At 44.7% G+C, this 27927-nt stretch overlaps 1 protein-coding gene across 3 annotated transcripts; it reads right to left on the bottom strand.

Moving 5' to 3' along the window:
• Positions 1-121: 121 nt before the first annotated feature.
• Positions 122-27927, bottom strand: MCOLN3 (mucolipin TRP cation channel 3). 3 transcript variants are annotated; one of them, XM_008264959.4, is made up of 13 exons: positions 27469-27614; positions 23911-24140; positions 22377-22544; positions 16076-16229; positions 14283-14367; positions 14108-14204; positions 11522-11621; positions 8406-8518; positions 8168-8317; positions 5011-5112; positions 4783-4905; positions 3716-3922; positions 122-1604 (listed from the first exon to the last, which is right to left on the bottom strand). In XM_008264959.4, the coding sequence occupies exons 2-13, from the start codon at positions 24136-24138 to the stop codon at positions 1470-1472; spliced, it is 1662 nt and encodes a 553-aa protein (XP_008263181.1). In that variant the 5' UTR covers positions 24139-24140; positions 27469-27614; the 3' UTR covers positions 122-1469. The 3 variants fall into 3 exon arrangements, with proteins under 3 accessions (XP_008263181.1, XP_002715933.2, XP_008263182.1); XM_002715887.5 differs by lacking the exon at positions 27469-27614 and adding an exon at positions 27252-27383 and having other exon boundaries at positions 811-1604; XM_008264960.4 differs by lacking the exon at positions 27469-27614 and adding an exon at positions 27795-27927 and having other exon boundaries at positions 1112-1604.

Here is a 27927-nt window from a genome sequence, read left to right as displayed (position 1 = left end):
AAATCTAGAGTATTATGGTTAACATTGATTAAATACTAAGATTTCAGTGTCCAAATGCTACATTCATTAAGCTCTTGACACAAAACAAATTTAAAACTAGTTTCTTCTAAAAAATAAATTTGCTTTGAGAAAACTTTTATTGCAATCAATGAGTTATTTCCATTTAAATAAATATTGTACAAAACTAATATTCATGTTGTAAAAATCCCTGTGATTACCAATCAGCAGTCTATAAAGAGTACACACTATTTTTGTCTTTTTAAAAATTATTATTATTTGAGAGAGTGTTCCTGTGTGCTGACTCACTCCCCTAGTGTCCACAATGGCCAGAGCTGGGCCAGGCATCAGGAGGCAGGGACACAACCCAGATCTTCCTTGTGGGAGGCAGGAATCCAATTACTTGAGCCATCACCACTGCCTCCCAGGGTCTGTGGCAGGAAGCTGGAGTCAGGAGGAGGTCCAGGAATCAAACCTAGGCACTTTTGAGGTGGGATACAGGCATCTTAACTGCTAGGCTGAATGCTTGCTCCCTACTTTCCTCCCTCTTTAAAACATACATTTTTCATTTAATAATTTTGAGTATAATGATTCCTCAAAATATCTTTATTGTGAGTTACAGATCCTCACCCCAGGAAACCACAGCTCCTGACCCAAGATGCTTCACTATGAGGCCAAGTGTGCCAATGAAAGGCCCAGTCTCCCCCACTTAGGCTTTCACAAAGCTGCAAAAGTGCTAATTCAATAATCATTGTTGAATTGGATATGTGTTGATATGTGCTTTCATTTTCAAACAGGCAGAGTCTGCTCTTTCAATTTTGTATTTCATTTATCATTGATGGGGAGGAAACATAAACGAATACTTAAAAATCCAATCCTCTCCAGAAGTAAAAGCAGAATCAAGTAACAGTCGTCCTACAGAACCAAAGATTGCACTGTTAGCTGGTGATGATCATTTTTTCTATCCTGCTCTTTAAGAAAAGATTTTAAAATGCAGTGATTACTGGATACACATATTAACCACTCCCACTCCACCATCTCCTGGATGGGCACGTGGGAGTGATTCAGGCCAATGTCACCAAGTGGTCCAAAGTCATTGTCAGAGCAGGGATTCTTTTCCACTGATGCACTGATGCCACAATCCACCCAGAGCAGCTGGAAGCAAGAGAACATGAACTAAGGAGGGCAGTGGGAACACATTCTAAGGCTAAGGTGTCATAAACAGGGAGGAACAATAATCTAATATTTTCCCTCATTCACATTAGTTACTTTTTTTAAGACAAACAGTAAAAAGAAGCAAAGACATGAAATATTGCTTTTTAAAAATATAAACATAGCTCTTGGTGAATTATAGCTACTAATTAGCTCAAAATAATAGCCTTCAAATATATTATACTTCATCTAATAATATCCATATAATCTCCCAACTCAGCTACACGTTATGTTTTCCTCTAGAGCAGGAAACCTGAGAGCTACTTTTTACAGCAGCAGAATAGAGACACTGGAGGTTCATCTTCTAGTCTGTATTTTCCAGAATTGGGCAGATCCTTGCACTCTGATATGAATGTCCGAAGTTCAGTCTCTGGGAAGCCATCTTGTTGGTAATGCTACACAGAAGAGTAAAAAAAAAAAAAAAAAAAAAAAGTCTCATTAATAAGCCCTTGAAATAAGCTTTATTCCAAACTCAGAATGGATCATGTGGCAGGGAGAGGATTTTTCCAGAGGGACATTTAATCACCTGCAAGTGTTTTCAGGGAGGGGCAGCCTCTAGGGGGGCCTTCAGGTTGGGCTGAGGTAAAACGGGCCTGGGGTTCTGCGGTGCCCTCCTGGGCTTTCTTGTCTGGGTCTAATGAGCAGATTGACTCTGGGTCTGAGCCCTCCTCCCGACAGAATTGAGACAGCCACATCCCAAAGCAGAGACCCTCCATCACTGCTTTGTCCTACAGCCTGGTGACTTCCAGGCCAGAAGGAAGCACGTGTCTCATGGAACCTGGCTCGGGCTCCGGGAAGCCAAACTGATATAGACTACCCAGGTGGTGTCGAGGGCCAAGCAGTGGCTGTCCCTAGTCTGGCTCAGGTGACTCAGCACATCTTAGACACTGTTGACCAGTTGGTCTCGGTGCCTGGACAAAGATCTGAATGCTGTCAGGGACCTTCCCAACTTGGATCTCTCTTTGGAGTCACTCTTCCAAAAGACAATTTTGTCTAAGAGCCTCATATTTATACAATTTGGAGATCTAAGTGCCTTAGAACATGCCTGACCAGAAAGGATCAGAAAGAACTTAGTTTACTCATTTGACAAGTCTCTGAACCCAGAGAAATGGTTAGTATCTTTACAACTGAGTCTCGGGCTTGGGCTATGAAGACTGAAAACCCATGTTATTCTTAGAGATCTCTCGTGCTCCCTTGAAGAATATGTATCTGAGAGTTGAAGAGAGTGAGTTCTAGAGTGTGATGGGGAAGGATGTGGATGGTTACACCCACATTCTTCCCCAGTTGCTTTAGTGACCCTAAGCACATATCAGACAAATTAGCATTGATGACAGCAAGAGGACAATCCCTGAAATCTCCCTCGGTAAGAATGAAATGTTGCTGGTGGGCACTGTGGCGCAGTGGGTTAAGCAGCTGGTTGGAATGTATGCATCCCATTGTGGAATGGCTGGTTCAAGTCCCCGCTACTGGCTTCATGAGCAAGGTATTCATAACAAGAACTCCAAACCATGGCTATCTCTGTATCCTGAGGCCAATCACATGACACCGTGTTTCATTATCCCAGTGATACCCAGAAAGAAAAGTCCCCAAGTGGAAGTGTCTATGCCAGTAGTACAACTAATAAGGTTACCAGAAATGCAAATATATATATATGAATATTTATTCTTCCTTTCCACATTCCAAGGGCTCAAATAGATTTCTTAAAATTTCCATATGGTTGACAATAGCTCTTTAGTCAGGTTTCTGACTGTGTAAAGGATACACGGCTAGTACTTGACACACATCAATCCTGTTGCTGGGTCCCCAGGGTGTGTCATGCAGTGAATCATGGGTACAAAATACTCCAAATGAAGAGGTCAGTTTTTCTTTATGAAGAGGTCAGTTTTTCTTTATTTCTGGCATTCTGAAATTCCATCTATTTTATTCATCCAATTCCTGTTAGCCCTAATACTTGTAATAAAAGGTTAGAAAACTTGCTTAGAGGGGCCGGTGCCATGGTTCACTTGGTTAATCCTCTGCCTGAGGCACCAGAATCCCATATGGGTGTCAGGTTCTAGTCCCGGTTGCTCCTCTTCCAGTCCAGCTCTCTGCTGTGGCCCAGGAAGGCAGTGGAGGATGGCCCAAGTGCTTGGGCCCCTGCACCCGCGTGGGAGACCAGGAAGAAGCACCTGACTCCTGGCTTCAGATCAGCACAGCACCAGCCATAGCGGTCATTTGGGGAGTAAACCAACAGAAGGAAGACCTTTCTCTCTATCTCTCTTTGTCTATAACTCTATCTGTCAAATAAAAAAAAAAAAAAAAAAAGGAAAGAAAACTTGCTTAGAAAAGCACAATTATTTAAGGCCTTTCAGCATTCTAGAAATTCTATTTCTTTCACTTTCTTGATCTCTAAAATTGAGGTCCCTCAACATTCCATCAACTTTTCACCTGTTTTAGGTAACACATTTTACTGCAACAACACAAGTTCTAGAAGAATGTTGCCACTCATAGCTATTGATAAACCTACCTTAATTGTTTCATATGTATCAGTGATCAGTGCAATGAAAAGACTTAAAATCATATATATAAAGAGGCTGATGAATGAGTAGAGGTAAATCCTGCTAAACAGCCAGACCAAGTAACTTTTTTGCTGCATCTTTGCAAATGTGGCAAACATATCATCTCCATTGATCAGAGAGAAAAGGCACTCAGAGACCCTGTTCAGAGAACGGAACTAGAAAGAAAAAAGAGAAAAGTAAGCTTTATTCCACATTCTTTCCCACTGGAGATCTTTGTTCATGATATCACATTAAAAATAGGATCAGCTAACCCAAGTTAGCCCTTTCAAACAAATAACCTGAGGTGACCACAAGCATTTGCTTTGTGATGCATACCCTGTGCATCAGCCAGACTGAGCAGAACTCTCCTGGGCTCCTCTTGAGTGGAATCCAAGGGGCTTGAGTGCACCCTGAGAGCCTTTCTGGGTCAGGCCTTCTTTCCCTACTTTATCCTCACAGAAGGCATCCTTGAAATGCTTCTGCAGACATGCCCAGACTCCAACTTTATGGATTTGCATGCGTCTCATTTTCTCATTCATTCTATTTCATATAATGGCTCTGATAACAACATTTTCCAATTTTTCTAGTTTGAGAAGGCTTACCTCAATTGCCTACTCTAGTATAGGAGGGTACTCCAAAAAGCTTGTGGAATAAGGAAATGAAAAGCGTATTTTGCTTCAACTTTTTTTTTTTTTCAAAATCCATGTATAGTTTTTTTAGCCTGTATATTTTCTATGAACTTTATAAAGACCCCTCATATGCTGATGAATCAAATTTATCAAGCCTGACTTTGCTGGTTATGGAAGAGACTTAATTATTTGGCATATTCCAAAAATGTATTTGAGATATTTGAGTGAATTACTCCTCCTCTCAAATTGGTCACACCTTACTATTGTTTAAATATAATCATAGTTATACTGCTTTTAAAAGGTTAAGGCTGAATTACAAATAAAGAGTTCATTTTAAAAGGATAACAAGCCATTAGCACTGCTCTAGGAGCTTAATAGGAGCAGGAAAAAAAGTTGTTTATCAGTACCTTATCATGGTAAGGCCCCAGCACAATCCATCCACAGAAGCAATAGCCCAAATAAATCATAGCTGCGCAGCAGCAGAACCTCATAACATTGGGCAGTGCTGCCTGAAGCGTCAGAATAAGGAGCTGAGAAAGTAAGAGCAGTCATTAGAATCCCTCTGTCCTTTTGCCGAAACAGTGCAATACTTTGAGAGGCGTAGCAACAGCATGGAGATCCACATAATTCCTTACATTATACTTCTCAAAGAAACCGAGGTATCGGATGACTCCAAGCCACACCAGCATGGTAGAAGTCCCAAGAAATATGCTGCAGACATCATAACTTGTTAGACTCTAGGACACAGTGGAAAAAATAATCCGATTACATAGCAGAGATTCTTTGGGGCAACTAATATTTATTAGGTAACGATCAGTTGGGTTCTCTTCTAGGTGCTAAGGATAAAGCAGTGAACAAGCAAACTTACCTGCCCTCCTGAAGCTTACATTCTAGTTTGGAGGCGCAGAGACAGGCAACAGAAATACGTTAATAGAACCTTTCATATATTAATTGATGATAAGTGCTGAGGAGAAAAGCCAAGGAGAGGATAGGGATAGATATGAGTTTGTAATTTTAAACAGTGCCAGGGAAAATGTGTCATTTGAGCAAAGATCTGAGAGGAGTGAGGAAGCAAATCCAACAAAAATCCAGGGGAGGAACTTTCCAGGCACAGGGAGCAGCAAGTGCAAATCCCCAAGGCAGGAGAGTGCCTGGCAAGCTAGTATGTGTGGCTCCAGTGAGCAACAGGAAGAGATGGAGCCAGTGAAGTAAAGGGGCAGGTAGTGTAGGAACTCATGGGTACTTAACAATGTTGTCTTCTACTCTGCGCAGGTTGGGGAGTGTTGAGAGCCCTGAACATGGGTGGGATGATCAAATGTGGGCTGTTATGACTGGGAGCAGATTGGAAAGAGTAAGGAGCCTACTAGAAGAATATAGATGTGAGCTAATGGTGGTTTAGACTAAGCTCAGTAAAGTGGAAGGGATGAAATGATTGGTTTTTGAAGGAAGACTTGGAGGATTTCCTCTTGGATTAGATGTGGGACAGTGTGTATTGGTTTTGTTTTGTTCTTTTTTTATTAGGCAGACAGAGTTAGACAGTGAGAGAGAGAGACAGAGAAAAAGGTCTTTCTTCCATTGGCTCACCCCCCAAATGGCTGCCACGGCTGGCGCACTGCGCTGATCCGAAGCCAGGAGTCAGGTGCTTCCTCCTGGTCTCCCATGCAGGTACAGGGGCCCAAGCACTTGGGCCATCCTCCACTGCCTTCCCAGGCCACAGCAGAGAGCTGGACTGGAAGAGGAACAACCGGGACTAGAACCTGGTGCTATATGGGATGCTGGCACCACATGCGGAGGATTAACCAAGTGAGCCACGGCGTCAGCCCCAAGACAGTGTGTATTGGTTAAAAAGAGGAGAATTTCATGAATTTATGGTTTGGGTCTTCAGCAACTGAAGAGCTGGCATTAACTGAAAATTAGAAAGCTTACGGGAAATGCAGGTTTTGACAGTGGAGGTGGGCATTTTAGGGTTTCTGTTTTAGATGTGTTAAATTATTTGAGAGTACAATTAGACATCCAAGTAGAGAGTGTGGAATACAGTTCTGGATATTAGAATCTGGAGTTTAGGGAAGGCCTCCATGCTAGAGAGAAAGATTATAGAATCATTGACAAATACATACTATTTAAAGTATCTACCTGGCACATATTGAGACTACCAAAACAAGAGAAAAGAGATGTCCAGCCATTAAGCTTTAAAGCGCTATCACCCTAACAGGTTGCTGATATGAGAGACAACCAGCAAGGGAAAGTCAGAAAAACCAATCAGTGGTTTAGGATGAAAATCAGACAAGGAATAGTCCAGGCAGGAAATGTGTGAACCAAGAGGTAGTGTTTGGCAGTGGTAAAGCTGCTGAAGGGTCAGATGAAGATACATATTGGTTATTAGGTTAGAAACACGGGAAGTCACTTGAAAGGACACTTTCCATGGAGTGCCAGGACAACCTCATTGGAATAAATATCAGAAAGAATAGGAAAGAAGAATCAAAAACAGTGAGATTAAGTACTTTTTTGAGTTTTTTGTTTTTTTTTTTTTTTTTTTTTGCTGTGTGAATGAGGGCAGATAAGTGAGGCAGTCACTGGATGGAGAAATTGGGTTCAGATTTTATCTTTTTGAAAGAAGAAAAAAGCATGCAAACGGGGAATTGTCCTGAGAGAGAAAGGGAAATTGATACTGCCAGGGAGATGGAATAACTGGGGCTGTGTCCTTGGGCAGGAGACAGCATCTGGTAGGCAAGTGGACGGGACTGGCCCTGGACTGCAGCTGAAACAATCTATTCACAGGAACAAGCAGAGTGTGTGGGCACTGACGCTGGTAGGTATGTGAGTGAGCTGAGAACCCGTGGAAGTTCTGTTTTTGTCCCTCATCTTTATGAAATAGAAATCATTGACTGAAAGTGATGACAGGGGACACAAGTATTAGAGACTTGGGAGGAGAACCTGAAATGTCAACTATGATCAGGAGGGGTCAAATGTTCTAGAGAAACACAGAAAGATTGCTGGATAGCATTGAGGTTAACCATAGTTGAGATTGGTTAAAATTAAGATTGGCTGCATCTCTCTCATCACTCCTCTTATTTTTGCTTCTTAAGTCATGTTCCAATGATATACGCTAGAACCACATATCGTGGCAGCTGCCCAGTGTCGACCTAAACCCATTCCCTCCTTCCTAGGCACATGCCTGGGCTGTATTCCCCAGAACCCTCTGTGGTTATATTCAACTAAGTTCTCTCCAGTGTGAAAGGAACAGAAATCATTAGTCAGGGCCATCAGACAAGGAGAGCATCCACCTTGCAGGGTTTGTGCGTCCCTCAGGCTGCAAGCTGCAAGGTGCGATAAGAGAAATCAGCATCAGCCGTGCAGTCAGGACAAGCCACCACGAGCTGGCGAAGCAGCAATGGAAGCAGCTTGAGTCCCAGAATGGCTGTGTGCAGCTGAACGACTTGTCAGCAGCCCCACTCTTTCTTTTTTGAAGATTTTGTCACTTGTTGGTGCAATCTTTTAAAAATTCTTACCTTCGTTACTTTGGTATGTATAAGAATTCACAGCCTTCCCTCCCTCCCAGAGTTCAGATCCAGTAGATTTAACACAGAGCTTATTACCAGACACCCAAATGATTTTGATGCTGCCAGGGAGATTTTGATACTTCCAGGGAGCTGAAACAATCTATTATGGATTATGCTTTGAAAAACCCTGCCTAGGAGACTTCCTAAGAAAATTCTCACTTTCTGGAAAAATATACTGCCATTAACCCAAACCTGATGCTAACAATGGTATGATTAGGAAAAAAAAAATTACCTTAGCTTGGATCTCCATTTTCAGAATTGATCCAGTGATTGTCAGTATGTCACTCACAATAATCATAATGTACCATCCATTGACAAATTCCATTTGGTCAGAAACAGAAACTACTTTCTTATAATGGAGGAGGAAAAAATTGACAAATTCCTTTAAAAAAAAGAACAGAACAGAGGCACAATGAAATTCTCTGTCAATCAAAAGGTATGTAGCAGTCCTGTAGAGCAGCAGCCCCCACCTGCTGAAGCTGAAGTCCTGTAATCACAGATCTGGCGCAGAGGATCAACGAAGCCAAGCAGGTCAGGATGACAAAGGCATCAAAGATCATCATGTAATGAGTGTTCTTCTGAACTGGAGGCCAAGATCAGGCAGTGCTTAGTGGTGGGACACTAATAGGAGACAGCTGCTTGTTTTTAGATTAATTTAGATAGGCATTATTTTCAGAAAGACAACAAAGAAGAGGAACCCAGATAAATACTCTTCAAATTAGCAAAGAAGGTTTAAAGTCCTTTTAAAAATCATCACAAACATCAATCCAAGATCTTTAATTATTGAATTGTGGTCTTTTGTTCTTAATATAATTAGTCTCCATGTACATGCTATTAACACGTAATGCTTATCCATGCCAAAGATATTTATTAAGCCTACCCATTATGTGCCACGAATAATCTTAGATGCTGGGATACATGAGCAAGCAAGACACACAAAGCCCCTGATCTTGTGAAATTTCTATTCTATTGCAGTGAGAAAAGCAAAGATGTAAACAAGCACATGAAAGAAATACTTTCAGACAGGTATTAAGTGATGCAAAGAAAATAAATCTGAATCACTAACATGTATTGAGCACACTTCTAGTCAGGTGTATGTATTAATTTATTTCATCCTCCAAGCAACCCCAGTGAGGTGGGTGTGAGAAAACTGAAGCACAGATGAGATTTACCCAAGACTAAAGATCTGGCCAGTGAGAGCCAGGATTGACACCTTTCAGTCTGCTTCCAGCATCTGTTCTCCTATATTGGTACTACCTGGCATCTTTTGAGAACTTGCTAGAAGTACACATTCTCGGGTCCTACCCCCAGATCCATGCAATCAGAAACTCTATAGGTTTGCAAGTCCTCTGGCTGATGCTACACTTTGGGATCCACTGCTGTAGACCATGGAGGCTGATATGGAGAAATGGGGAGAATGCATACCACTGAGAGGGTAGCAGATTTTAGCCGAAACCTGAGTGATGGGAAACAGCCACCCATACGGAGATTCTGGAGAGTGGACGGTGGCAAGTCCTGGCAGCATGAGTGGAGGCCTTAGGCATCATTGGCTCTGCCTGTAGGCCTTGTCTCAGTTTCACAGCCAGACTGCTTTCCACTGATGAAAAGGTAAAGGACTTGAGAATGGTTCTGTGATGAGGCATCCTGTCAATGCCAAGAGCCATCTAATTGTTGCACATATGTCTAAATCTATTTTAGAAAAACTTAAAAAGCAAGAAACAAACATTTCAGAGAAAACCCATGTGCCAGGCGTTTTCCCATGCTCTCATTTTTCCTCTTCTAATGTTTGTGAAGGGGCATTATGTTTACATGTATACAAAACAGGCTTGTGTTTGAAATAAACAAGTTTGTGATTGTAACAAAAGGCTGTGATCCAAAAGTCTCATACATCTTAAGTTACCTTTACTGAAAATAATACTACAGTGAGGAAATTTAATTTTATTTACTCTTACTATCTCATTATTACTTCAGAACTTCTTCAAATCAGCCAGCAGGAAATCAGAATGGTGGGTATCTGAGTGTGGCGTACGGGTTATCTGCTCATTATCAAGGCCCACTCCAGACTGGTCTTATGTGTGGAGCTAGGGAAATTGCTTTTTAAGGGAACTGGGATGATTCTTGTGCTCCAAGAATCTAAGAATCCTAATTATATTTTTTTTGACAGGTAGAGTTATAGACAGTGAGAGAGAGAGAGACAGAGAGAAAGGTCTTCCTTCCATTGGTTCACTCCCCAAATGGCCACTAAGTAGAGTGCAACATGCCATTGTGTTACTTAAGTAGGTCTAGGAAATGAGATAGATAAATCTTTCCCAGGCAATTTTCTCAAGTTCAGGTCCAAATTTCTTGATAGCACAGAGTCTTGCCCATATTTCTAAGAATAGACCCTTTCCTCATTTACCCTAAGAAATGGGATGTTTCAGGGTCTGACAATTCCTGGCTGTGTGATTACTGGCATGAAGCATTACTTCTGATCCTTAAGTTTTCTTCATCCGTAAAAATAATGCACCTGGGGGCCTAGCACTGTGGCACAGCTAAAGCTGCAACCTGTGATGCCAACATCCCAAATGAGCACCAGTTCATGTCCCAGCTACTCTACTTCTGATCCAGCTCCCTGCTAATGTGCCTGGGAAAGCAGCAGAAGATGCCCAAGTGTTTGGGACCCTGGACCCACATGGGAGACCAGAATGGAGTTCCAGGTTCCTGGCTTCAGCCTGGCCCAGCCCTGGCCATTGTGGCCATTTGGGGGGTGAACCAGCAGATGGAAGATTTCTGTCTCTCCCTCTCACTCTATGACTTCAGCTTTCAAATAACTAAAAAAATCTTATAAAAAGATAATAGTGCACATGCCTACCTTGAGGATATTTTAAAATATACGAGGAAAACCAAGGTAGAAGAATTTATGCAGAATGAATGGTTTGAGTGCATGCAGATTTTTGGTGGAGCTATATGTTCTTTGTGAGGGGCAGGCAGGCGGGGGCCCTTGGAGAATGGAAGGAAGGCCCTTTCTGTTACTAAACCTTCGGAACTACCTGGAACATCAGATGTCTACCATAAGTCCATTTACCTGAGGAGAATTAGGAATTTGGGAATGGTCCGGTCTCCTGTTTGGCGTTCCACATGTTCTAGGAGCAATCATTTATTTTATTTTATTTATTTATTTATTTATTTATTTTTTGACAGGCAGAGTGGACAGTGAGAGAGAGAGACAGAGAGAAAGGTCTTCCTTTGCCGTTGGTTCACCCTCCAATGGCCGCCACGGCCGGCGCGCTGCGGCCGGCGCACCGCGCTGATCCGATGGCAGGAGCCAGGAGCCAGGTGCTTTTCCTGGTCTCCCATGGGGTGCAGGGCCCAAGCACCTGGGCCATCCTCCACTGCACTCCCTGGCCATAGCAGAGAGCTGGCCTGGAAGAGGGGCAACCGGGACAGAATCCGGCGCCCCGACCGGGACTAGAACCCGGTGTGCCGGCGCCGCTAGGCGGAGGATTAGCCTAGTGAGCCGCGGCGCCGGCCCAGGAGCAATCATTTAAAAAAACATTTTATATTACTTAAGTAACCATTCTGCAAATGAGTAAAGCTCATTACTTACTTGATCCAGATACATGCCAGTCTTTACATTCCCTGATGGAAATGTCATTATCTAAGCTTATTTTAATTCTTCCACTATGGGCCTTATTGTCAAATGTTATCTGTGAAGAGAAGAAAAGGGTCTAATGCATAACTATTGTTTTTGAAGCCCAAACACCTTTATGCTTTACCTAAGAAACATTTTCTTCAAGGGGACAGGAGAGCCAGATTCTTATTTCTAACCTGTGGCTAACTGTTCAACCTGGGGAAGTTCCTTTTATTTCTCTAAGTGAGAAGGCTGACCTTCTGTAGAGACCTTTTTGTGTCTACAGCCTTGTGTTTGTAGGACAGCATCCCAGTCCTGGACAAGAATGCTAGCCTAAGCAAGAAAGTACTTATACATTCTAGCACATTCTAGCTCAGGTGCAGGAGTACTTCCCCCTCCCTCCCATTCTGAGCACCTCCAGTTGCCCTCCTGATAACAAGAGTTTGTCCAAATGTGTCTCCTCCATCTTCCAGCAAGGCCTCAGCTAGGGATAGATTTTTAGTGCTCCTGCCATTTGTAAAAACATGGAGGCTCACTACTGAGGCATTTCGGGTGGAGGTTTTCCAGTTTTCCTTCTGGGTCTACCTGGATTTCTTAGTCACTTCAGTAGTGTGTGTGTTGCAAAGTGTTTGGTGACAGGAAGTTGCCAGCCACCAAGCAGGCCAGAGCTCTGCCAGAACACCTGTCCCGCCCTCCTAATGTCTTTCCCTTCCAGCCTCCTCCCCTCTGTTTGTGCTGGGAAAGGGAAAGTCATGCAGGAAAGTCAGCCCATTTTTGTTTGCCTCCTCTGAGTCCTAAAGAAAACAGCTTTTCAAATATGTGTCACTTAAATGAATTTCACTGCAGTTTCTCCATGTGAGGTCATCAGATTTCAGGTGTAAGACTTTAAAGGACTTTAAGGAATCTCCTCATGATGGCTGTAGGCTTCCTTCCTTGACGAGGTACTGTGGGTATTGTCGGGCTCTGTGGCAGCCGGAGGACCCAGCCTGCAGCCTTACACAGGGAGATGCTGTGTTATCCCCTGAATCAGAAATCCCTGTCAAGCAGAAACAATGCTCTGCCTACACAAAGAGCCTCAAATAGTGGGTCCCTGCCTCCAAGGAGCATTCACTCTAGCAGAATTGATAAAGACATCTAGAAAATCCCAAAACGAAGGAGAGAGTGGGAAGCACACATATAATGCTAAGGGGGTGGGGACAGAAAAGAAAACAAGAACAAAAGATAAACAACAGAAACTTCTCAAAACACCAGGAGTTCAGAGATAGAATGTATTGTAATGGAGGACATACCAAGGGTATATGAAAAGGTATCAGGATTATGAAAATTCTGAAAAGTGCCATTTCTCAAATTCTAAAGGGAAAGAGGGAGAGGGAATGGGAGAAGACGGGAGGAAAGGGAGAAGACAGAAAACTCTGGGTGATAGCTCAATTTTAAAAAAGCAAAATTGACCATTCATAACTTAGTTAATACTGAAATCAAAATGTATAGCCTAATTCAAATAGTGTTACAGTTTTAGTGTTAGTACTTTCTCTTGTTAAATGTAATGAATATTACATTTACTATATTCTGGAATTGTTTTAACTTCAGTCTCTGAGACCTTGATGTTCCACAGCCAATCAGTTTAGTAGCAGGGGCACAGCGTTTTATACAAACCACAGGTGGAGTCATAGACACCTGGATCCTCTGACAGCAAGTTGCTTCCACGTTGTCCTGCATGACCAAGCAGCCTCAACTCAGATTTTGTGAGGTGACAAACACATGAGAGGCATCCTGTAGCTCTCAAGGGAGTCTAATTACCCCATCAGCACTGGAATACAGAGGGCGTACAAGTGATGGAGCAGGCTGAAGGAGTGAGATGAGCCACAGCATTAGGCGCAATGAGGTATTGCTCACAGAGGAGCGAACACCATGGGGAAGAGACACTGAAAGGAAAGGCAAACTCCGGAGTCAGGGAAAGGTTTATTGTCAGCCAACAAGGCTGCCTCTCCATGTACAAGAGAAACAGCACCCTACAGCAGAAGAATGGATCTTATATAGCCTATCAGAAATGAAGGAGTGAGAACAGTAAATTCCACTGGATAGGGTGAGGGCAATGTGTATGATTGGGCTATCCAATCACCTGATCTCTGGTAAGTCTGCTGGGCTTCTGAAATGTGCTGGAGGCTAAAGATGGCGCCTCAGATAAGATAGCACCGGTTTACTAACAGACATGGCACAAGAAGCCCTGTCGAAGGCTGTAAGCAGACAGCCACAGGCCTTTATTCCTTTATGTATGTATGTATGTATTTTTCATTCATTCCTTTACTGTTGAGCGTCTACTCTGTGCCAGGCGCCATTCTTGTCCTGGAGACAGCAGTGACTGAGACAAAGCTCCCTGCCCATAGATCATACAGTGAGGTGTAGAAGGCAGGTAACTAACAAGTAAACCAGGAATTACAGCAACACAGATGCAGATGTGTCAGTGTTCTCTCCACCCCAAAGCACATTCAAGTGAAAGCTCCTTACATACGAAACTACACGAGACAATTTTTCTCCAGCAAATTCAGTCTGGCCCACACTTACAGTCAGAGTGAAGTCGTAACAGTCAGGGAGCTCCTGATGACGAACTGTCTGCAGATTAATAGCCTTCAGCTTAAACTGCAGCTCCACTGTTAGGAGCCTAGAAAAGAACGGAGATCAGTTCAGTGGAAAGAGACACACACGTAAACATAACTGACGCTCCCGTCTGCTTCCTCACCTGTGGAAGTCCAGTGTTAGGTTGAGTTTATTGTCCTCTGGTGTTCCAATATGAAAAGGCTCTCCAGGCTCTATAAAGAAACACTCTGCCAGAGAAAGGAACAAAAACATGATATTGAACCTCAAATATAAAGCCGTGCTTTGAAAGGATAAATCATTAAGGCCAGTTATTCAGATCCTATATTTTCTGAATTGGGAATTTAGAACCTAGATATCAATACCACCTGATTACAGTGACTCATTTGCTAGGAAGTAGCTTCAACATGTCTGGAGTGCCTGGGTGCTAGGGAAAGAGCTGAACTCCATTGCATTAGAAAGAGAGAGAGAGAGAGACTGGCAGAAAGTTCCCATCTGCTGGTTCATTCCCCAAATTCCCATTACAGCTGAGGGAAACCCAGAGCCAGTAATTCAACACAGGTTTCCCACTTGTGTGACATGGACCCAACTGCTTGATCCATCACCTGCTACTTCCCAGAGTTCACATTAGAAGGAAGCTGGAATTGGGACTCAAACCCAGGCACTCAGATAATGGCTCACTTGGCTAATCCTCCACCTGCAGCGCCGGCACCCCAGGTTCTAGTCCCAGTTGGAGCACTGGGTACTAGTCCCGGTTGCTCCTCTTCTAGTCCAGCTCTCTGCTGTGGCCCAGGAGGGCAGTGGAGGATGGCCCAAGTGCTTGGGTCCCTGCACCCGCATGGGAGACCGGGAGGAAGTACCCGGCTCCTGGCTTCAGATCCGCACAGCGCCGGCCCTAGTGGCCATTAGGGGAGTGAACTAATGGAAGGACGACCTTTCTCTCTGTCTCTCTCTCTCACTGTCTAACTCTGCCTGGAAAAAAAAATCCCAAATGGTGTCTTGACTACTAGGCCAAATGCCCACCCAAATGCCTCCCTCTCTTGCTGTCTGTTTAAACCTACATGAACTTTGAATTGATCTCTCCCTCCCTTTTCCTGTATCCTGAGTGTAGAATTTGAAACAATTGCAGTACCTAAGACAAGAGTTTCTAGGCAATTCAAGGTCCTTTTTTTTTTTTTTTTAATATTAGGCATTGACAATTTTTCCTCACTAAGGATTTCAAAGAAAGACAGTGTTTTGGAAGATTTTCACTAGTCAGTAGTAAGGAAAAAAATTCTAAATTTAGGCATGCCAATATGGAATGCTAGTGCCCTAAACGGCATCTTAACCATGGCACCAAACACCCATCGCTGGATGGTTATTTTTAACTCAATGACTTTAGCTAATATTTCAAGTACCAATCACAAATACAACTTTGCTAATAAGGATAAGGTATGCTATTCCATGTTCTGGTTCTCATTCCTCCTTCCATCCCAACCTACACCAAAAGAAGCTAAATAGTGAAGTGCTGGGGGGAAGGTAAGGGTATTTTATATGCATTAAAAATTTGTAAGCACTATGTTTTGTATGCCTAGTATCTTCTACTAACTGATTTATCCAGCATGAGAGGCAGTGGAACACAGCAGCTAAGAAAACAGAATATTCCAACAGTGCCTCTTATAAGCACCACCTTGAACAAATCACTCACCTCTCAGAGCCATTCCTTAGTCTTCAGTAAAATGGGATTAAAACAAACCTACCTAGTCTAGGTTTGTTTTTTCCTGAGGATTTATGAGTTATTGTGAAGACCCTAGAACAGTAGCTGATGCACAGTAGCTCCTCTACAGTTCTTACCCTAACAGCACAGGCCAAATCAATGTCTTCAAGGATAAAATTACTGGTTTTAAGTCTACATCAAGGAATTAAAGGCTGAAGTTTTAGCCTAGAGATGAACATCACCTGTCTCGATTTCTGGATCAATGTCGAAGGTGTCATTCCCAGGACATATGGTTGCTCGCCTGTAGAAGTTCTGACAGACCGCCATGGCAGACGGCTCCAAACCGTGGCTCTCGTATGCGTGATTCCCAACTGAGATGTTGCGCAGCCGCAAGTACTTCAACCAAAGAGAGAAACAGTAACTGGGAACGCGCAAGTGAAGCTGGGATGCACACCCGGCCAGCCTTTGACCCCGGCAGGCTTCCACCTGCCCTCAAGGTCGAGACCTTGACATGCAGATAAATGCCTTGCTGCAGAGCATCAGGAAGGTCATGGGCAAGGAGCACTCAGATTGGAGAGCTCATTTCTCTCACAAACTTTCTGAACTTCTGGTTCCTTCTGTGCGAAGTGAAAATCTGCAGTCATGTAATCTTGGAGACTCTTTCCTCCTTTAAAGAATTATGCTCAGAGACTTATTTGCACATTGAGTGAAATGCAAATAGCATTTATCTTGGAATTGTTTCCTGTAAGAGCAGAGTGGTACTTTACCACTGTAACATAAGACATGGGATATAACTGTTCCAGACTACCAGCCAGACCTTCCTTAAACAGTACTGATTTGATCCTTATCTTTGCAACTAAACAATTTAATCACTTCCACAAGAAGACTCCTCTGTGCTAAGAGCTGTAAATAAAACTAAAAAATTGCCTTTACAAATGAGTAATTTGCACTTTGGAATAACTGTTAAATTCTTGATGGATTTATGTAGATATTTCCAGAAACAAAGTCTTTCAGAGTTTACCCTGCTCAATATGTAAGAACTGGCCATGCAAAGTTGGAGATGGAACTTTCTCTCTTAGAATTCATAGTTTTTGGTTATAGACAAGTGAAAAATAATTCTGCTAAAGATGTATGTCAAAGAAATGTTATAATCTGGATCTCCAGGATGAATTCTGAGCTGGACTTGTCAAGGTCAATGAGTAGGATGTTACCACCCCTGATGCTTAATCCTCAGTCTCCACCTAATTTGACTTCTCCATGTACCTGAGGCAGTTGAGTGTTTCTCTATGGGAAAAAAAAAAAAGATACTCTGTTCTCTTGACTTCTGGGCCACACGCTGCTTCTTCTTGGTCACCTTTGCTGACTCCTCCTCTCGCCAACCTCCCTGTCGCAAGGTGCCCTGTATTCAACCCTTGACTTCCTGATGCACCTTCTCTCCACAGGTGACGCTGAGCAATCCTTTCTTTCATATGCCATCCATACGGACATCTCCAGTCCTGACCTCGCTACTGAATGCCACGCATGGGTATCAATCTGCCCACGTGATGCCAGAGGGACCCACAGGGAACCTCCAACATGAATGTGCAAGTAGAAAGCCCTGATCTTTCCACAGTGATTCCCTTCTCAGTCAACAGCTCCAAAAGTCAAGCAATTATTCAGGCCAAAACCAAGGAAACATCCTTCAGTCTTCTTCTCTCATATTCCACCTCCAATGCATTGGAAAGTCACGTACTACTTTCAAATTCTGTCCCCACCAAGTCACCTGGAGGTCTGGAGCCCCTCACCACAAGTCTGACTGCCTCTCCTCACTTTCACCGAAGCCTCCTAACTGGCTTCTTGTTCCCAATCCTGCTTCTCACCCCAGTCTAGTCTCCCACTGGAACTCACAGGACTGAGCAATTTAGTGCAAGGAAGGTCCTTAGCACGTTACCCAAAATGTGACCCTGCGCCAGACTCTCGTTTGCTGTTCTTCCTCCCTGGAAAGTTCTTCCCTGGGATAGCCACAGGCTACCTGCCCCCAGCTGTGCCCACTCTCTGTCCACTGCTCACCTTCTCAGAGAGGCCTTCTCTGCCCACCTCTGGTTTTCCACCCCGCCTGCTTCATTTTATTCTTCACAGTATTTATAACCAGCTAACAGGTGATGTCCTTATAGTACTTCTTCACTGCCCATCTTTTTCTATTAGAATAAGACCTCCTTGACTTTAATGATTTGTCCTCTATAGTATTCCTGTACCCAAGCACCACCTGATACACAACAGACACTAAGTAAATACTGGAGTGAGTACGTGTCTGCTTCTGCTTACGTGTGCTAGAGACTCTCCCCTACAGCAACTGTCCCATGATTTCCCGTCTCTCTCAGCATAAAATTCAAAGCTCCCACCCACACCCTATAAAGCCCCAAGAGACCTGTGTCCTGACTTCTGTGGCACTTTACTTGCCTCCCTCCCCTCACTCACCTCCATCCTATCTGCCTCTCTTGCATTTCCCCAAACATGGCGAGATGCTCCCCTGCCTTGGGGCCTTTGCCCTTGCTACTCCTTCAGCCTGGAATATTCTTCACCTAATGTCACCATTACTGCCTTGTACTGCTTTATTTTTCTTTGTAGCACTCATTACTACACCAGATCAAATTATTTTGGTCAAAGTTCCTTAAAATTCATCTCCCCCAATAGAATGAGGGCTCGGGACATGGAATTAATCAAGTCCACTACTCTTAAGCCAACGCTTTAGGCACAGAGTAGGTGTGCAGATATTTTTTGAAGATCATCATGAAATCATTACAGTACAATGACAGCTCCTCCTTACTAATCTCTGCACAACGAGTAGGTGAACTATTAGGAAAGGGTGCAGGATAATGGCACTGAGTTTCCGTGAGCATGTGGACTGAGAAGATGAGCCAGAAATCTATGGTATAAGAAGCAAGCTGCAGCGGCTGTTACACAGACTGTGTTCCACAGGTAGGAGAAAATACCATAATGCTGGGATATTCCACTTTAAGATTTCTCTATGCCATCGAAGGTACCAAACAGATGGGTATACCTGGACCATTATGTGACAGGAGTAAGCACGCAAAGGGAAGCAGGGGTTGTGAGGCACACAGTCATACCTCGTGAGGGGCCTGCAGCCTTCTATGTGACTATGACGTATGTGCAGGGCAGCCCCCAGGAGCACCCACAGCTCTCACCCTTCTCACCACACAATCTGTGTCTTGGGCATTTTGAGAACTTGAAACACAAAAGATCTGAGGCCCAGGGATGCAAGCAGCTATTCACACTACACACTATATGATAGCCAGACTTTCTTGTTGTCTCAAGAAGGCTCTTTGTGGAGATCCGAGCATCTGGCAAGAACAGCGTGGTCAAGGGCAAGAGGCAGGGCTGTGTCCAGCGAAAGGGCAGCTCTGGAGCCTGGGTCTGAGATTGCGAGACAAGAATGTGAGGTACGAGTGTGGTTTGAAGGTAGGCAACCTGTGGGGCTGCTGGGAAGACTGCACAGGGCACTGAAGTGGCTGTGGCCTCGGTGGGGCTTTCATTGTGCTGGGCACACGTCCCTTTTATAGTTCTGCCTTGGAGAAGGAGTTTTTCACTCAGATCCGGGGTCCCAGGTCCCCCTCTGGGTAATAATATAAAAACACTTTGAAGGTCCCTCGCAGACTAAAACTGCTGGCTCCTTCATGGCAGAGTGCTTATGTGTGGGCTCTCTATAACCACCTGACCTAACACAGATACTGGACCTGTAGAGTTCATTCCCTCATTCACCTCCGAGTGTCTGCTTTGTACTCTGCCTTCATGGAATAAATACATCAGAGGCTGCTTTCTGCACATTCTTAACTAGACAGATATAAATGTGAATGTAGACATAGATACAGATAGATGTAGAGAGATACAGTACATCTATATATATAGGTATATGTAAATATACATATATGCATATATATATCATGAAGAATATTAGGCAACAAGATCTGTGATTGTAGGCAAATTGTTTAGAAAGCAAAGGAGGGTGGCCGGCGCCGTGGCTCAATAGGTTAATCCTCCGCCTTGCGGCGCCAGCACACCAAGTTCTAGTCCCGGTCGGGCACCGGATTCTGTCCCAGTTGCCCCTGTTCCAGGCCAGCTCTCTGCTGTGGCCCAGGAGGGCAGTGGAGGATGGCCCAAGTGCTTGGGCCCTGCACCCCATGGGAGACCAGGAGAAACACCTGGCTCCTGCCTACAGATCAGCACGATGCGCCGGCCGCAGTGCACCAGCCGCGGCGGCCATTAGAGGGTGAACCAACAGTAAAAGGAAGACCTTTCTCTCTGTCTCTCTCTCTCTCTCTCACTGTCCACTCTGCCTGTCAAAAAAAAAAAAAAAAAAAAAAGGAGGTAGTAGGGGAGGTAGTAGGGTAGTAGGGTAGTAGGGTGCAGGGTGCAGGGGGAAGGGGGAGAAGAAGGGCAACTAACCAGAAATAGGTATTTATAAACTATGTTTGAGCTGTCAGAGCAAATGATTACAAGAAGACTTTGAGATTTTTAAGCCTAAGCAACTAAAATAAATAAAATAAACCTAAGCAACCAACCAGAAAGAGACCCCAGTCTGGGGAGTACGTGGGAGGGGACCCTGAAGCTGCTTTGGGAGGGACGGATGTGAGGTGCTGGTGAGGTGTCGGGCACCCCGCAATGTGAGCAGCTGTTGTGGAGTCACGTCATTACGGTGTCACCAAGCCTGTGCAGCGAAGGAAATTTCTGAGGATTGTACAGTTTTAGAAGGCAGCTGAAAGGGGCCAGTGAAGACTGAGGAAACAAGAGGAAAGTCCTGATGCGGTATGGAGTTAGTCCATCACTGTGGCTACAACGCACTACCTGAGAGCAGGAGAGATGAAGAATGGAAGTTCAAGTGGCTCGTGGTTCTGGAAGCTGGGAAGTCGAGAGCATGGCACCAGCATCTGATTGGCAGCTGGTGAGGGCCTTCCTCCTGCATCACGCATGTCAGAGGGCATCCCACGGCAAGACGGAGCAAGTGTGCTCTCGGGTCTTTCTCTTCCTGAAAAACCACTAGTGCCACCATTGGGGCCTACCTCATGACCTCCTCTCATCCTAATTACCTTCCCCAGCCCTTCCAAATACCATCACCATATGAGCTCCCAGCACATCAACTTTTATAGGGCACATTAGTCATAACATGTATAAAAACAAAATAATTTGGTTTTTGAGATTCAAATAAGGAAGTATATATGATAAACAAAAAGCAACACTTTTATAATCATACTATTGGATCAGAATGGGCCCTTAGATAACACCTTGAGACTAAACCCTTTAGGAAGGTCAGCTACAGAAATACTGTAAGGTGTGTAATACCACTGTCCTTTCCGATGGCTGCTCTCAGTGACAGCCACCTCAACCATGAAGATATTTCCTTAGAGAAAGCAAAGATTCTTCTTGCTTTAAAGTCCATCCACACTTTCCCTATTTAGTTCTCAATAAGTAAATAACTGACCCCATGAACCAGCCATGTGAGTGCAGGTGCCCAAGCACTTGGGCCATCTTCCATTGCTTCCCAAGGACACAAGCAGAGAGCCGGATGGAAAATGAAGCCTGCTGGAGCTCAAACTGGTGCCCACATAGGATTCTGGCATCACAGGCGGTGGATTAACCTGCTGTGCCACAATGTTGGCCCCAACATTATGCTATTTTCCCCTTTAAAATGCAGGACATAATTCCATTTGACCATGTATGTAGCTGATTTGTATTCCCATCGATTTCTGGCCAGTTTTCCCAATCTCGGTATTAACAGAAAGCGTTTGTGCCGTAAGCGTGTACTTCACTGTAGCAAATTACCATCTCACTGTGCATGGGCTGCCTCTAGAAAATGAAGAGCCACACCTGAACTATAATCATTTTTGAAGAAGAGTTATAATAATGTTGAAATGTAATCTGCAAACTAACCTGTGTTGGAAATACTAACTTCAAAAGCAATTACAAAATCAGAAATGTAGGATTGTAAAAACATACTAATTGTAGCAAAAGCAGCTGATTAGAAACAAAATAAAAATTTGACTCATCCATATGAAAAATGAGTTTACTTTTTATTCACCAGTTAGTCAATGTCACAACAAAATCACTTTCATGTATGATATAAAGGCCTTGCTTATTTTTAGATGAATTTTGGGTCTTGGTTGCCACCCAAACCTCGCAAAGTTAATAATCTCAGAATTCACTAGGGGTCTCTGAAAAGACAGGCTCTGCAGAGTTAATGACCACTTTTAACCAGGGTCATGGTTAGTAATTTAATTCTTTGAGGATCCTCTGTCAAGCCCTAGCTCTGACTCTTTTAATTAAGTGCTTAAAGGTTCCTATTGCTATTGCTAAGCAAAAGCTTTTGGCAATTTCTAGTTTATAAAAGTTGGTGAAAAATATTTTTTTTAAACTGGTCTTACACAAAGTCATTTCCAAGCAGAAATGTTCACCCTTCTACATTTGAATATTAATTTCTATTGCATACATAGCCACCATTTTTCCAGTCTGCTCTTTGTCCCAACTAAAGAACACACTCAATTGAGTTACCTGGTTCACGGCGAAGACGATCTGATCGTATACATCGCGCTGTGTGTACACTGCATATGTGTCCTCCATTCGGTCTGTATATCCTTTCAGGAAGAGGTGTTTGAATGCTACAGTGTTCTCCTCCTTGAAAGCTACCACCATCTGGTTACTTAGCCCAAAAAAGACCAGCTTAAAAGAAAAAAGCAAAAGTAAGAGGTGAAAAATGTGAGCAGAAAAAGTGGAGGTTGACGAGGCAGGGGCTTGAATGACAGGTGGAAGAGCTTAAAATAAATTCTGTAGAACCTCAAGAAGTTCTGTAGCAGGTACATATACATTGTAAGAGAGCCCAAGACCTATGACCAAACTAGGTTTAATTGTGACAATTAAACCAAAAATGGAAGATACGCTTTCAACTTCTCTCTAAAGTACAGTCATAGTAAGGAGTCCTTACTATTCCTGCAAGATCGACCCCAGAGCTTTCCATGAATTCAGCTGTTCACACACACACAGTTTTCACTGCACTTCTGTGGTTACACCCAGAAGCTTACTTGGCTCCAAGTCTCTCTTTCATCTTTTCTTCCCTCTCAATTTCAATCTCTCTCTCCCTCCCCCCACCACCACCACAAGACACAGGCTGTAGGCTTAGAAAATACACCTTGACTCTGAGCCCAGAGGGAGGAGGCAATGTGTATGCCACACACTGTCCCAGGAAATTTCCTCATACTAATCCCACAGAAAAGTTCCTAATATAACAATACTGTAAGGGGTCAGAAAACCTAGTTATTCTTTCGATCACCAGGAAATGTGTACTCAAAACTGGTAGCCATTTCTGGCAGACTAAATCCAAGCACTGCCCTAAATAACAACAAAAATCAACCTATCACATCTATTTTCCCCATGAAATTCTGCTTTTATTTTTGCTCCTTTTCTTTAAAAGAGACAATTATTCTCACCAGCAAGAAAATATATTTTCCTAAGAACACATCAGAATCAGTATATTCAAGAATCACAAAATAGTTGCCCAAAACAGGTTTCAAGAAATCAAGGAGATGAGATTAATTTCCATTAACTACAGAATGAAGTCCCACAGTTCACTAGCTGATGCCACTCCTCTTTTGTTAATGCCACCTTCTTCCACTGCCTGGTTCTGAGAATCCAAGAACTTGCCTGTAACAGAAAGCCTTGGAGTTTCTGAAGGGAAACTCCCAGGGAACTGGTTAGGAGGGAGAAGAAAGCCCTCGGGTTGGGAAACCACTGATTTTCAAGGCAGATTTAGGAACTCTCAGTTGAACTTCACTGGAAGTCAAATATTAAAATTGTCTTTTCCCGACAACTAATTCGAATATGTGACTAAAATCACAACTTAATGAAAGATGAAAAGGAACAAAGTAAGGAGATAGTCTCTTCATATTTGAAGAGATGAGTTTAAGATCATCTACATCCTTATTTATTGTTCTCTATTATGCACTCAAAAAAGTTATTTGAAAAAACCACTGCCCATAGTTCTCTGTTATTAACAGAGGCTTTCATCAAACTCACGACTTGAGATGCTTACCTGTATAGTCACCATTGCGATTTTTAGGATTTGTATGGCAAGTTTCCACGGTTTTCTGCCTCGCGCCCAGAACTTCTCACAGGGATTCATGAAAAAAAATTTGAGTTTTCGCCTCATCTGGTCTTCTAATAGAAGCTCCGCAGACGGAGACGCACGCTGCTGACAAGTGCAGCCGTTTTCCCCTTCGTGGAAGCTGCAGCTACGTGTGACTACCTCCGGATGTGCCATCTCTAGGGAGGGAGAAAGCGACATTCTCATCAGTGAGGAAAGGCACACGTCCTCACTGCTACAGGAAGACATCCCAGCAACACATCTGGTTTCACACAGGCACCACTGTTCTGGCTGTACTTTACACATTTACAGAATCAGAATATAAGATGTTTTCATATTTGTTTTCATTACAAAGTGAATATTCACCTCGCTGAAAGCAACCATATTCAAAGGCTGCTCCTAATGAGCCAAAGAATGTATGTATGTCTACACAGGATATATATGCTGCCTGCCTCATTCATCAACAGATATAGTTAGGGCCAGCACTGGAGACTCATAGACTGGGCAAGACTTCAGAGAGTAGGTGGGCCCTGAAATGTTATACAAAATTTTGTTATATAGGATATGGCCAGTTTCCCCCTGGGAGAAACTAAAACTTTCATCAGATTATTTAAACACACACACATACACACACACACACACACACGGTTTAAAGCCACTGAGTTTAAAAGGTAAGTAGGGCATAAAGTAGAGAACCAAGATATGGTTTTGTTTTCAGTCAGACTTTAGCAACTTGACACTTGTGTGATCTGAGGCAGGTCACAGCTCCTCTGAGACTCTGCCTTCTCTCCTGGAAAAACGGGAACAATAGCACTTACCCTCATATAACCTACTGACCCACACCCCTGGTAGCCAGAGCAGCTTTCTAAACAGCCAACAAGCTTCTGAAGGGGCAGTGCGAGCCTTGGGGAACTTAAATGTTCCACAAATAGGATCACAGACACTCAATTCAATCTAGTTCCTTACCACGAATTCACCCTTATTTGCTTTTTATTGAAGGTCTTGTATTAGAAGCACAGTTTACTTTTTAAAGTACTTTATTCTTATTATTTCTTTTGTCCCTTTGAAAAGATTGAAGCTGGTTTTATTGTCTTCATAACCACCTTTTCTAAAACCGCAAGATACCCATCTTGGATTTCCCCTCAGACTAATCTTGATAATTTGGAAACCTGCTCAAAAACCAAATACCCCAAACCACCAGGACAGTAGATAGAGTCTTTCCATACAGGATAGAAAGGCTAGCATTGTTTGACATTTTTATCATAACTCATACTTGCAATCGAGAGAATTTAACCTGCAGTCATACAGTATCTGACTAGCCACTTTTTAGGCACCACCCTTTCCAAGTCTCAAAAAAAGTTAACTTTTGATTCTAATTCAGACATTCTTAGCAAATTCAACATTTCAAAATAAGAGATACTGCCTCTAAAAACTAGCCACAGGGAAAGGTGCTAAGGTACTTTTTTAAAGAAAAGATTTATTCATTTTTATTATTTGAAAGGCAAAATGATGGGTGGGGGAGGCAGACAGAGAGAGGGAGAGAGAGATTGACAGTTCTTCCATCTGCTGGTTCACTCCCCAGTCTCCACAACAGCCAGGACTGCGCCAGGCTGAAACCAGGGGCCAGAAATGACATTCACGTTTCCCACTTCCTTAGCAGGGACCCACGGCATGCATTAGTAGGAAGCTGGATTTGGAAGCAGAGGAGCCAGGGCTCGAACTGGCGCTCCAAATGGGACACAGGCGTCCCAAATGACAGCTTAACCAGCTGCACCACAACACCCACCCGTTTTAAAACTTGATTATGAAAAGATTAATTAGATACTGCTGAGTGAGAAAAGCATCTTTACCAGCAAGCACATGCAGTACCTTCTCGAAGTTAAATTGCAGCTCACATGTGTATGCGGTAAAATGCCTATCAAAGTGTAAGTTCTAGGGGCAGGAGTTTTGCCAAGTGGTTGAGACATTAGAGTACTGGAACTTCGTATTGCAGTGTCAGGGCTCCTGTCCTGGTTCTGCTCCTGATCCCAGCTTCCTGGCAATGCAAACTCTGGCAGGCAGCAGATGGTGGCTCAGACCCTTTGGTTCCTGCCACCCATGTGGGAAATCTGGACTGAGTTCCTGGCACCCTGCTACAGCCCCAGCTGTTGCAGGCATTTGAGAAATGAACAGGGAGATAGGGAGATGGGAGTGCATACTGACTCCCACCCTCCCTCTCGCTCTCAAATTTAAAGATGTTTTTAAAAAATAAATAAAAACATAAAGGCATAAAGGAAGAAAAAAAAAGTATGAATTCCTTAGGATTTTCACTCCAGAACATTTTATTTGCTTCTTCCAAAAGGCAGTATACATTAGCCAGAACCTAAACAGATTTTATCCATGGGGCTTAAAACAAAAATGATTTTACGTTGATAAAACCTTGAACGCCAACATCCTAATGAAGTCGTAAATAACAACACACGTTGGTCACATCGCGGCCTTTCCATTTTGATACGGGGAAAAATTAAACTTTAAACAAACCAACTACATCGTGTAACAGTAGCCCACAGGAACAAAGGGATACCGTTCATTTACTCAGCACGTCTCACCAAGCTGTTCCAGAAGCAAGACGTGTTGTCCACAGGGGCTGGCTGCGAAACTCGCTGGCTCACCCCGACTCAAAAGTCCTTTCAGAACTGCAAAGGTGCGGGCCATCGGCTTCTGTCCCCTGGTCCCTGTCCTTCCGTCCTCTGCCCCTGGCCTCAGGCTGGCTCCCACAAGCTTCAGCCGGCAGGCGCCTCTGACTTATTCATGGTAGGTAGCCGCTTAACTGGATTGAGTTGCAGACAGAGAAAGCCGGCCAGCTTGTGTCTGTAGCAAAAGCCTCACAGGTGGTCACCGTCTGCCTCCCCCTGCCCTTTTCTTTTTTCTCCTTGCTTCCACCCTCCCCAGCCTCGGTGAGGACGGGCTGGCCGGGTGAGCCTCCTATCCCCGGCCCCGCCTCGGAGCTCCTTAGACGGCGGGCCTCGTGCCGGCGGCTGCTCCAGCCCCCATTTCCATCCGTCCCTACGCCTCTGCTCCAGGGAGGACCCGAGTGAGGCATCAACAAGACCGCCTCTGAGCCCCTCGCTGCATGCAGACAACCGCTCGCGCCCCACACTCCGGGGCAGAGGCTCTGGCCCGGGGTGGCCTCCATGCTCCCCAAGCCCTCGGCTCGCAAGCCGCAGCCTCTGCACAGGCTAAACCGGGCGGCACGCGAGCCGACCACCCGGCCCTGACCCGACGCCGGTCCGTGTGCACCCCTTGCTGACCTCTGTCCCGCGGCGGAGCCGGCGCAGTGCGGAACGCCTGCATCTCGCACCCCGCTGGCACCTCAGTGCCCGCCATGGCGCCGGCGTCCGGGCGCCCGAGCTTCGCGCCCAGCTCCTGGAGTGACCGCCCGCCCGCGCCATCGCGGCCCCTCCCTGCGTGCCGTGGCCGCCGCTCCCACGACACCTGGGGCCTCCGCAGTGCGCCCGCGCGGCTCACCTGCGGCCCGGGGCGGAGGGCGCGCCCGGCGGGGAGGCGTCGGGTCCCCTCAGTCGCCGGGACGAGCCGGCCAGCGCGCAGCTCCCGCGGCCCCGGAGGCCCTGCTGAGCCCAGAGTCCGCCCCGAGCCTGGCATCCTCCCTCCGCGGCCGCTTTCCCTCGTGACCCTTCTTCCAGTAGCCCGCGTTCCGCACCACGCCCTTTCTGGACCGCCCCTCAGGAGGGGCGGCGGGGCCCGGGGAGGCCGTCGGAAGGGACTTGGCGCTGGCCCCGGGGCTCTGGCACCCTTCGCGACCCGCCGGTTCACCCTAAGCAGCCCGCACTGACCCCCTCCGAGCTCTTCGCTTTGCACAGGAGCCGCCGCTGCTCTGTGCCAGGGCGTGGGCTCCAGGCTTCAGAGCCGCCCCGGGGGCCAACCCTGCCTGGCGGTCTTGGGGCTGCAGCTCCTTCTGGGACAGCC

This window comes from Oryctolagus cuniculus, chromosome 7, assembly GCF_964237555.1.
Source record: "Oryctolagus cuniculus chromosome 7, mOryCun1.1, whole genome shotgun sequence".
NCBI lineage: Eukaryota > Metazoa > Chordata > Mammalia > Lagomorpha > Leporidae > Oryctolagus > Oryctolagus cuniculus.
Note: the sequence above shows the minus strand (reverse complement) of the source record. Positions and strands in the feature narration are given on the sequence as shown.

Excerpts from the sequence above, each read along its gene's own strand:
- MCOLN3 (XM_002715887.5), bottom strand. The coding sequence starts at position 27,327 with ATGGCGGGCACTGAGGTGCCAGCGGGGTGCGAGATGCAGGCGTTCCGC. Across the intron at positions 5,113-8,167 it reads AAATGGAGATCCAAGCTAAG|AGTCTAACAAGTTATGATGT; the intron begins GTAATTTTTTTT and ends ACTGTGTCCTAG. Across the intron at positions 4,906-5,010 it reads GTTTCTTTGAGAAGTATAAT|CTCCTTATTCTGACGCTTCA; the intron begins GTAAGGAATTAT and ends TTACTTTCTCAG.